The 12,455-nt window shown below is 38.1% G+C and overlaps 1 protein-coding gene across 1 annotated transcript in view; it reads left to right on the forward strand.

The window, feature by feature from the left end:
* Positions 1-12,455, forward strand: part of TTC27 (tetratricopeptide repeat domain 27) — a 100,037-nt gene that overhangs the window by 63,610 nt on the left and 23,972 nt on the right. The window contains exons 12-13 of the mRNA XM_070428968.1: positions 875-997; positions 9,195-9,422. Of these exons, the coding sequence (XP_070285069.1) occupies positions 875-997; positions 9,195-9,422 (351 nt within the window). The remainder of the gene's footprint in view (positions 1-874; positions 998-9,194; positions 9,423-12,455) is intronic.

Here is a 12,455-nt window from a genome sequence, read left to right on the forward strand (position 1 = left end):
TAGCTTCTTAGCTCTTTTCTTTATCATATATATTTTCATTTATTTCAGAGAGTAAGGGAGAGGGAGAGGGAAATAGAAACATCAGTGGTGAGAGAGAATCATTGATCGACTGCCTCCCACAGGCCCCACACTGGGGATTGAGCCTGTGACCTTCTGGTTCATAGGTCCATGCTCAACCACTGAGCCACGCCGGCCAGGCAACTTCTTAACTCTTAACATGTATTGATTTTCAGAAGAATAGTAAAAGTGTATTTAAGCGAAAACAACACAAGAACCTCACCTGCTTTTAAAACTTTTCTAATATTTTTTTCATTTCCTTTGAATAAATACCCAGAAGTGGAATTGCTAGATGTTTTGGTAGTTCTATTTTCAAATTTTTGAGTAACCTCCATACTATTTTCCATAGTGGCTATGCCAATTTACCTTTCCATCAACAGTGCACAAGGGTTCCCTTCTCCACATCCTCGCCAATACTTGTTATCTCTTATCTTTTTGATAATAGCCATTCTAAGTAGGGCTTTTAAAAATTGATTTATTGGCTCTCAGCTTTACAAATCAGAGATTGTCATATATAGAATCTCTAGGTAAGAAAGAAATACTGAATTTGCTTTTTAAATTCTGAGTTGTTGGGAAAAAATGATATATTGAGTATTTTGAACTGTGTCTATATTGTTTATTAATCCTTTACTTCCTATAAAGTAAAGGTAACTATTGAATAATTGCAAATTCCTAGTTGGTTGATGTTGAATTATATAAAGTATACATTTATTACAATAAGCAGACCCTTGACTGGCAGATTAGATAAACATGCAAGTGAAACAGAAATCTGTCTTTGCATAAAGAAATGCTCATTATTTTAACTTGATTTTTCTAGCGCCAACTTGCAAGTTTACTCTTTGAGTTGGGATGTACCAGTTCGGCCCTTCAGATATTTGAGAAGCTAGAAATGTGGGAGGATGTTGTCATTTGTTATGAAAGAGCTGGACAGCATGGGAAGGTATGTAATAATAACATTCTCTGTGCTGGCAGGAGCCTCCGTCTTCGAGCACCTTCTCACTTGGTCTCTTGTTAAGCCTACTTTTGCCAACAGTTCACTTATATCCCTTTTTCTACTCACCCTCCACCCCCAAATATCTTTTTAAGGTTTTCTTTTTAATGATTTCTGTTTATATGTCTGCATGGCTATATATATGTGAAAAGCCGGCCAAAGTTGATATGGTATTTGACGTTTAAGAATGAGTAATGAAAGCTTAAAGACATTTCACATTTTGATCTCTTTTCTTTATGACTCTCCTCCTGTAGGACAACTTCACACGGAAAGATTAGGAGTTATTTTCACTGTCGCTGGGTTGTCTGCTGATCAGAGGGTGTGGGTCTAAAGGAAGGTTGTCTAGGAAGGAGAGTGGCTGGCTGGTTCTGTAGAAGAAAATCCAAAGGGTGTGATGACTACTGGGGGCAGAAGAGTTGTTAGGTGTATAGAGTACATTTAATTCCACCTTAAATTCGGTCAGGAGGGAAAATGTTATTAATCTGTTGTTTTCCCCCTCATAAATGAACAAGATTTTAAAAAGAATAAGGGGCTCCATACCGTGAATATTTGTTAAAACTGACTCATTGAAATCATGTGTTAATTTGGATTAAAACTTTAAGTGACTAAATTTCTATCATAAATATAGTATGCAAAAAGAGTAAAACCCATAAATTGGGTCATTTATATCTATAGTCAACCTTTCACCATCACCATAAAAAAGAGAAAGAGTGGTACAAGTACATGTGTGTCTGTTTTGCAAATACCTTCTACAGAGTGTCAATTTTAGACTAGTAGTAGAAGTTACATTCCTTTCACTAATCATTAATGGCAGTGAAGGTCTTTGAGTTGTATTGACTGAAGGAGAAACTAGTTTGGAAGTAAAATTTTACTGTAAAAGATTATCCTAATATATAAAGAGCCATAATGTCCAAAACGACCGAATGGATGACATCGCCAGACTGCAAGCGCAGTAGGCTCGGGTTGGCGGGCACTGGAAAGCGAGCTGAACTGCTGACCTCTTGGTCCCTCCTGGGTCGAGGGCACGACGACGACGACCCAGCACAGACTGCTGCCACCAAGGTGGATGTGATGCGATTGGTCAGGGGGGCCTCGCCATCGCGCCATGATCGCCCTGCAGAGGGAGTCCCAGACTGCGAGAGGGCGCAGGCCAGGCTGAAGAATCCCCCCCCCCCCCCCCCCCCCACCACCACCAGTGCACAAATTTTGTGCACTGGGCCTCTGGTGTAATTATAATGTTTTCATCCTGGGAAAGAGCTTCATAATTACCCATTCCAGCTCCCTATTTTTTCACATAAAGAAAGGGGTCTCTAATGATTTGCCTCAGATCACAAGGCCAGTTATTGATCATTAACTTGAGAGGTTGCATGGCACAGTGGTTAAAAGTGCAGCTCTAGTCCCAGGTTATCTTGATTCAAATGCTGGACTTGACACATGCTAGCCATGTGATTTTGGGCAAGTTACCCCCATGCCTCAGTTTTCTCACCTAGAGGCACATAATCTATGACCTTATAGGTTTTCATGACATAATATATGTAAAATACATAGAATTGTGCTTTCCTCATGGTGCTACATGAGTGTTTGCTGCTATTGCTGCGATTCTAAGACACATTTTTTCACATTTGAACATCTCTGAATTTGGAATGTATCTAACACTTGATGGCACCTCCCAGTTGCTATCAGTGAGGTGGTCGCCCAGCCAGGCTGTCATTGCCTGTGCTTGTACAAGTCCAGTTGTGGCCATATTTCATACCATCACTTTGATTGCATTATGTGCATGGTGTCAGTGCTACATGGGTTGGATGTAATTGCCATTTTAAATATTTTCAGAAAGATCACATTATAAGTTAGTATTGAGACAGAAAGTTATTGAACACACAGGAAAGGAGAGAAGCAAAATAAGAAATGTAAATTTGATATTAGGGAAGTAAACATTTGTTATTGGAGAAATCATCACAATTCCATTTACTTTTCCTTAAAAACAACAACTAGGTGCTTTGTGGGAGCTAAGAAAAGAAGATACCCCTAAGTAAATGAATGTTATTCTGTACAATTCTGTATATAAAGAAAGGCTGCCATTTATAATGTCAAGCAATATATTGAAAGAGGGCAGGAAAAATTGCCAATTTATTTGAATAGATTGAAAAAATATCAAAGCAATGAGAGGCTGATGTGATTTATTCAAGGCATTATGTCATAATTTAATTGAAAGCATTTTTCTTTATTAGTTAAGAGTTAGTCCTATAATTGATGGCATTCCAAATTTGATGAGATATAGTATTATGTTTTTTCAGGGACTTAAAATATTTTTAGGGTCCATTGTCTGGCACTGAAGTAGTATTCAGATGTTTGTTTAACAAAGGAATGAATGGGTGAATGAATATCTTGACCCTGCTAGTCTGATGTACTTCTCATTACATCATTCTTCAATATGCTAGTCTTTTACATTGGTCAGTAAACATAAATAATACTGTATATAAAAATATGGTGGTTTTTTGAAATAATTAAACAAGTTGGTGAATCACAAATACCTAAAGCCTATTTTGAAATATTACATTTGTTTAATTATTTTTAGAAAGTATGGAAAGGAGAGACTTTCTCTAACTGCAGAAGCAAACATATAATGAATCTATTCTTTTCAGATAATAGATTTGACTATGTCCTCAGAGTAATTGTAGCATTATTTTTTTTTAATTTGCACATGTTTTTAACCTTGTAAGAAATGTCTTATAATAATGATAAATTTCCATGTTTATAATTATTCTAGAAAATGCACATATTTTAATTTTTAGGAATGTATAATTATTTACTTTGTTTTAAGTCTTTTGTGAGTTACAGCCAAATATTTCTCAAAATCCTGATTTTAAAGTTTGATTTTAGCATTTTATTTGCCACATAAAAGACTTCCCTTACCTATTTGTTTGTCATATGCTGTATTAGCTGATCAGTTTAACCATAAGACCCTAAAAAGTTTTGCTTCAAGTTGGAAGCAAAAGTTTTATTTCTAAAACAGCTGAGATTCTTTTAGTAATTGGTTATGTGCCAGTAGTTGTCACAATACAATTTTAATTATTGAATTTAGTGCTTAATGACATAATTTCTTTTTAAAAGGCAAATTTGGAAAAGTACCTAATTCTAATCATAGTGTTCTGGTGCTTATTTTTTCACCTGCTATTGTAGGGTCTCAGATTTTCTAATTTAGGAATTACCTATGGAAATTCTCATTATTTAATGACCATTGGCAAAATAGCTAAGGTTAATTTTGCTTGACCTTGGGGTCAGACCTGGCTCTCATCTGTTAGCATTTAATTTTTAAAAATTATCTGGCACACTATAGCAGTTTCCCCAACATGTGGGCAACTTATTTTGTTGAGCAAATTTGGTCCTTAAATGAAAGATAAAGACTGCACTGGCTGGCATAAGGTGGTTGTAAGGGATGGGGGTGAAGGGGGTGGAGGGAGAAGGGTTGGGCCTCTCTTGTTTTTAACAAATAAGGTTTACCTGTGATTATGTCGTTTTTTCTTTTATTATGCTACATTTGCACATCATTGTCGCCATGGGCTCTTAAATATTGTTCTTTAAGTTGTAAGTAAATGTTTTTAACCTTTAACATTTTTAACAGCTGGGATTCTTTTAGCAGTTGGTTTGGGTTTTTTGTTTTTTCTTCTTCTAAAATAGTTTTTTATATGATTGAAAGGATTTCCTACAAGCTATTTTCCCACACTTCAGAATGATCTTCCTAAAAGACTAATCTGATCATGTCATTCCCACAGTCTTCAGTAACTTCCCTTTGTCTCCAGGATTAAGTCTGAGCTCTTTAACAGGACTGGAAGTCTTTTATACAAAGTATGCCCTTCAGTCACAATGAGATGAAATTAGAAATCACTGACAGAATTAAATTTGAGGAAGTCACTAATATGTAGAAATTAACACACTCCTGAAAAACCAATAGGTCAAAAAAGAAATCACAGGGAAATTAAAAACACTTTGAGATAAATTACAAATACATATATATTTGTAATTGATGGGATGAAGTGAAAGCAATTCTTAGAGGAAAATTTATAGCTATAAATGCCTATATTGAAAAAGGAGAAAGGTTTCAAATCTATCACCAAATTTTCCACCATAAAAAACTAGAAAAAGAAGAGTAAACCAAAAGTTGGTTCTTTATACTCCAAGTACTAAAATCAGAAATAAAAGAAGAGAAATTACTACAGAAATAAAAAGGATTATAAGAAAATACTATACTCCACAGGTATCCCACATTTAAAATAGGACCTGAGACTCAGAATATCAAATCATACCCTTAAAGAATTTGCAGAATAAAAAACTACCATTCTACAAATATTTATTTTACTTCTAATTGGACTGTATTTTAGACCATGAAGATTCACCAGAGTCCAAAGATATATAGCACAGACCTCATATTTGCAACCCTTGTCAAAGAAAACAAAAATTACAAATGGAAGATTATTAGTAATCATGAGAAACTTCACATTTGGAAACGCTAAGGTACTGAGGATTTCAGATGCTTCCTCCACCAGCTACCTACCTCAACACTTCTAAGAATAAAGAAAATAGAGAGTGGGTGGTATGCAATTTCTGGTTACCAAACAACATCAATTCCAGGTATTTTATCCACTGGAAGACAGTTCTGTAGGGCCAGAGTGGGGCAGCTTCTAAAGGCCAGAAACACCAGAGCAGTGACTTCGTCTGAACTGGCCTCTTTTTTCCTCAAATTCCTATCCCACATTTTTCTGTTAGAAGTCAATTCTTTCTCCTAGAGATCTTCCACTTCTTTGTCCTGCCAACAGAGTTATCTTTCCCAAGGGCAATGCTTGCAGGCAATATATTTCTTCCTTCAATTAGTTACATTGCATTCCTCAGTCTTCTTCACTTTCTCCAAATGTTCTCCTACCTCCTCCACTTACCCACTCAATTTACATAATTTATTATCCAATAAAAAATTACAAAAGATGTGCTCAGTGAACATTAATAAAGCATAAGGGTTTGTAATGTCACTTTTGCAATATTAAATATGGGAGGCCAGAAACCTTCACAGAATGAAAAAGCTTTGGTATTTATGGCTATGGGTTGCTACTTCCCTATGGGAAAATATAGATGTGTACCCTGATAGGCCACAAGAAATTTGTCACCTACATGTCTTTTCAATGGGATAAAAATACATTCCCAAACATACAGTCATACTTACATAGGCAACTGGCCGCAATGAATCTGAAGTGCTTGTAAGAATCCTGTCAGCTGCAAACCCCAAAGACCACTTCCCTGTAGCACACACATATATATTTCACATGTGGGCTGTTTCAACAGTCTGTTCTATTTTGCAATTGTATGCAACTAATTATTCTTCTTAATACAAGTTTGTGGCAATGACTACACATAGTGAATCTAAGTATAACATTAAGTCAGCCAAGACTTAAGCAGAACCTACAGTTATGACTAGAAAAAATTACACTCGATTTACTTTACCTGAGAAAGTTTCTGCTCACAGCGAGGGTCACATACTCAAGTGCCCAGAGGTCCTTGCCAATTGCTGAGAATGAATGAAACAGGCTGGGGAGTGAGCATACAAAAGAGGAGCCGCGGCTCAACTCCAACCAATTAATACAACAATGTGGGAATTTGACCAGTGTTTCCACGTCATTTGATTCTTTGAGAGATGCCAAGAAATCTAGATTTTTAAACAAAACAGCCTGAAAATGTTTACTCTAATTTTTTTTAAAACACTGTGTAAGCCAAACAAAATACCTCTTACAACTTCAGACCTAGAGCATTAAATTCCCATCTCATAGTGGACACCAGTTGCTTTTTTCCTGCTCAGCAACCCTTCCCTGATTGTCTGATAACAGAACTCCTCTCCCTGAGGAGAACCCTTTCCATGTGGTTCTATCAGAGACGAGGACACATGACTCAGGCCCTCCAGTTTTCAGTGGAACCTTTCTGTTAGCCTTGAATTGACTCGTGTTTGCATTGGGATTACTAAACTTGGGCCCTTCTTGTTTGCTCATGGAGAGCTACAAAGGCATGATGACATCATCTCAGCCCCTGGATACAGCTATCATGATAGGTCTATAAGAGTTTTCAGGTGCATGAATCAATAAGTCACTCCCCTCCCCGCCCCCCCTTTTTTTGCCTAAGCTATGTTGGTTCTCTTACAACCAAAACACTTAATAACACATCCCTAGAAAACTGTTACATAATCCATCCTACAGTCTTCCAACCATAAGATCTGTGAGGATGTAGGTGCCTTTAGTCTGAAAGGCAGTTCGAATGCCAAAGACCAGTGTTTCCACATCATTTGATTCTTTAAGAGATGCCAAGAAATCTAGATTTACTCACTGTATGCCGTTCTTGGCTGTGATTTGTGCCTTGATTCTGTGAATTAGCAGAAGGAACTGAAAATTCTAGTGTATGGTAAGAGTGGCGCTCATCTGACTTTGCCTCTGGTCAGCATATAACAATGGGGAATTGGCAAACCAACAACTGTAAGAAGCCCTCCCGGCAAAGAATGAAGGTGGGAAATGAGCTCCAGGCCCAGAGATGGCACTAACCATAAAGAGCCTTTGAGGACTACAGTAATGACAGGGCTGGGTTTAGCAGCTAGCGGTTTGTTCCAAGGGGACAGGAAAACGGTCGGGCTGAGAATTTAATGGAGTACTATTGGTCAGATTTGTCCACCTGACAATAGCTTTAGGCTTTAAAAAAGTGTGTGCATGTCTGTGCGGGCGCATGCGCGTGAGCTTGCTCACACATGCTGCTAAATCAACAACTTGGGGCACATTTTCTAATTTCAGCCTGCTTCCCTGAAGCAGGCAGCAAAGATGGATTCTGTTTTTTGCTATAGTAGAGGCTAGTTCTCAAAGACAGAGAAATGTTTACCAAGCGTTTACTATGAGCCAGGTACCTCACTGGACATTTGGCCAGTTGTTATTATGGAAAATAATAAAGTAACTAATAAATAATAATACAAAAATAGACTGTTTCTCATTGACTAGCTTAATGGCCACTTGTGATGTGAGAAAGGTGAGGTGATACAATAATAACTGTAAATGAATATTGGTAAATTGGAGATGCACATGAGTAGCCCTAGAGCAGTGATGGCGAATCTTTTGAGCTCGGTGTGTCAGCATTTTGAAAAACCCTAACGTAACTCTGGTGCCGTGTCACATATAGAAATTTTTTGATATTTGCAACCGTAGTAAAAACAAAGACTTATATTTTTGATATTTATTTTATATATTTAAATGCCATTTAACAAAGAAAAATCAACCAAAAAAATGAGTTCGCGTGTCACCTATGGCGTGTCATAGGTTCGCCATCACTGCCCTAGAGCAATCATTAAAAAATAATAAAATGATGTACCTAGTATAGCTAAAAGGCAATAGAGGAAATAAGATGAATGACTAGAACATACTTGATTAACCCAATCAGATGCCTTACCTTGCACATGGAACTGGTGAATCTGAAGTCATCTCTACTATAATTCAGCAGTCCTACAGAAAATGAATATTTGTGATTAGTTATCTAATCTAGTTGGATTTGAAGACAATGAGGATCCAGTGATCATGAGAGAGAACACTGCAAGCACTTCTGTAACCAGTTACTATGATGGGCATTGCTTAATTGCAGACCTCAGAATCCACTCGAACTGGTTAAAGCAGGAAAGAACTTATTAAGTGAACTAGCCTTTAGAATTTCTGGGAGGGAGTGCGTATCTAGTTTCAGTGCCATGCTGCCAAGAGAATGCCTTCAACTACACTGGAAGATCATTTCAGCAAAAATCCTGCTGTGGCTACAGTCTGTTACATAATTTGGTTGAATATATCTATACCTATTTATATATAAGTTCTTATATATAAATAGAGAGAGAGAATGTGACCTTACGGAGTTATGGTTAGATACATTAATAACTATTATATTATCTGCAAATAAGGGAATTATATGGATATTTTAAAACTTCATATTTATTTTGGTTATTTCTTATTCAGCCTGTGTTCTAAATGCATGAACTAACCTGGTCATCTTAAACATTGAAAATGAAGTTTTGGATCATGTGAGTTAAAAGATGTTTACCTTTAAACAATAAACTTAAAAGCAATTTAGTTATTTCTGTTGTTATTTCTAGGCAGAAGAAATCCTTAGGCAAGAGCTGGAGAAAAAAGAAACGCCAAGTTTGTACTGCTTGCTTGGAGATGTCCTCCGTGACCACCGCTGCTATGACAAGGCCTGGGAGCTGTCCCGGCACCGCAGTGCCCGTGCTCAGCGCTCCAAGGGCCTCCTTCACCTGCGGAACAAGGAGTTTAAGGAGTGCGTGCAGTGCTTTGAGCGCTCGGTGAAGATCAATCCCATGCAGGTTAGGCAGTTCACCAAACCCCATCTGCTCTCGGCACTAACGGTTTTCTTTCTTTTTGTTTTGTTTTGTTAATCCTCACCGGAGGATATTTTCCCATTGATTTTTAGGGAGAGTGGAAGAGACAGGGGAAGACAGAGAGAAACATCGATGTGAGAGAAACACATCGATTGGTTGCCTCTTGCACAAGCCCTGGGCCGGGGAGGAGCCTGCAACCTAGGTACATGCCCTTGACCCAAATCAAACCTGAGACCCTTTGGTCCACAGGCTGACGCTCTATCCACTGAACCAGACTGGCTAGGGCCTAACAGTTTTTTGATTTAGATTCTTCCTGAATGAGTACCCACTTTCTGTCCTACTGGCTGGTGAGCTTGTCTTTGATTGCTAAGAACTTCATCTCTTCTACACTTTTTGCTTGTGAGCAAAAGTGGACTCTCTGTTGTGTTTTTTTTTTATTTTGTTAGTTTTGTTAGTCGTGCTTAAGGCAAATACAGCTATTAAAATTAAGTTCCATTTTGAAAAGATACATTAGGAAGGAAATGAATCAAAATTACAGACAGTATAGGATTCTGCAAGTAACTGCTGAAATCAATAATGAAAGAAAAACTTTTATATAAATAAAATAGGGTAACATAGAATGGATCGTTGATCATCATAAGAAGAAATGTTTACCAAGCATTCACTATGAGCCAGATACCTCACTGGACATTTGGCCAGAATTTGAAACCACATGGTCTGCCTCTGGAACCTGCACTTCTTTTTTTAAAAATTGTGGTAAAAAGCGCATCACAACAATTTTTTCATCGTAACCATTTCTAAATGTGAAGTTCGGTAATGTGAAGTATGTTCACATTGTTGTGCGAGCATCACCACCATCCGTCTTCATGTTTCTATCTTGCAAAACAATAACTCCCTATCCCCCTGTCCCGCTAGTTGCTGACAACCATTCTACTTTCTGCCTCTGAATTTGACTACTCTTAAGTACCTCGTATGAGTGGAGTCATATAGTATATTTCCCATTGTGACTGGTATAATGTCCTCAAGAATCATCCATGTTGTAGCATGTGTCAGAATCTCCTTCCTTTTTAAGGCTGAATTCCATTGTATGTAAGTACCACATTTATTTGTCCCTTCATCTGTCAGAGGACACTTACTCGGGTTCCTTCAACCTCTTGACTATTGTGAATAATGTTCCTGTGAACGTGAGTATGCAGAAATGGCCATTTTAGAACATGGCAGACTCAGAGCATGTCTTTTACATTGAAAAAACATCGGAAGTACATTTTTTATGACAGGTTAGGCTGATGCTTACTTTCCTCACTCTGAGTAGCAAATATCTTCCAAATCAGGTGGCGGGGAAAAGCCTCTTTGTCTCCCTTGAATATTTTAGGCACATCCCTGCCTCACAGTTACAGCACTTGCTCTTCCTTTGCTTGGAATGTTCTTCTTCTAGGTATCTGTATACCTTGCTCCGTAGTCTCATTCAAGTCTTTGCTCAAATGACACTTTCCCAGAGAGGCCTTCACCTCCCCCTTATACTCCTTAATTTCCTTCCCTGCTTTATTTTTCTTCATGGCACTTAGAACCTTCTAGTATTACGTATAGCTTACATTAAAAAAAATTATGTGTATCCTCCACCTGAAATAAGGCCCATGAAGGCAGAAATTTTTATCTGTAAGTTTTAATTGTATTTTTGTAGTGCTATAACAGCGTCTATCACATATTGGATAGTCAGTAAATATTTGTTGAATGAGTAAATAAATAATATTTTTAACCAATTATTCAGTCAAATATATACTGATTGTTTGCTGTGCACACACCATTGAGCCAAAGGATGAAGCAATAGCAGCAGATCACCAGATAGTTCTGTTTGTACCCTCTGGTACAGTCTAGTGAAATGAACACAGATAAAACTGGCCAATTACACAAGGCATCAAAGAAATACCAAGTGAATTATTTATAAAGCACTAGTTATATAGAAGCCAAAGAGAATATTTCTGCCCCTGGTAGACATTGGAGAGGATGTTGAACTTGGCTTTGAAGGACAAATAATACTTAAAGAGGCCAGGGGAGGGGCACGTGTGAGAGCATTCCAGGCAGGTGAACAGTCTGAGCAAAGCCTAGAAACAGAAAAAGAAGGTAGGTGTGTGTGTGTGTGTGTGTGTGTGTGTGTGTGTGTGTGTGTTTGTGTGTGTGTGTGTCCTGGAGGAGCCGAGGGGTGAGTGAATAGGCTTTTTAGAGTCAAAGGGAATAGAGCCGTTCCAGTGGGAAAGCTAGCCCGGAGCCAGATTACAAAAGGTCTTAAATGTGACTTTTTATTTGGCAGATAGGGGCCATCGACGGGTTGGTTTGTGTTTGGCTTCGTTTTTGAGGAAGGAATGTGGTGCGCATGGAGGTAATTTGGGAATATTGCTTTGGCAGCACGATGTAGGCAGGGCTAGGAAACTGTAGCAGCAGTCTAGCACGGCAGGGTCAGTGTGGAAGGGGCAACAGGAAAGAAGGGATGGATGTGAGGGAATTTGCAAGGCAGGACTTGACAGGACTTAACCGTCTCATTATATAATTTTGAATTAATTACTTAGTGAGACAAAAAATGACAATTGTTTAAAGCAGTACAAACAGATGTTATGTGAGGGTATTTTGCAGTGTGTCATATGGATCCAATTGCGGCAGGCTGTGAGCATGCCAGAATGTGCAGGCATTTGATCTGCAGTTGTACAGACTACTGCAGAGGCAGACACCGCAGACTTGTCCTAGCTGGGGTCCAAGTTTGAACTGTCTCTGAAGAAGGACAGCTCCTATGTGCTGTTCTCTCCTGTAAGTCCTGGAATAACAGGAAAACAGGAAAACTGAATTCCACCCTCTTTTCTCACACATGCCCATGCAATTAGGTTTAATAACAAAATTTAGGCAAAATGAGAGTGATATTTGAATGGTTCTTGTGCATCATAACGACTTTCTGAAATCAAAGTGGTATAGAAATACCATTTAAATGCATCATCTCTGCATCTATGGCCATTTGTTAGATGTGTGTAC

This window comes from Myotis yumanensis, unplaced genomic scaffold (genome assembly GCF_028538775.1).
Source record: "Myotis yumanensis isolate MYYU_CA2020_CCGP unplaced genomic scaffold, mMyoYum1.0.hap1 SCAF_11, whole genome shotgun sequence".
NCBI classification, from domain to species: Eukaryota; Metazoa; Chordata; class Mammalia; order Chiroptera; family Vespertilionidae; genus Myotis; species Myotis yumanensis.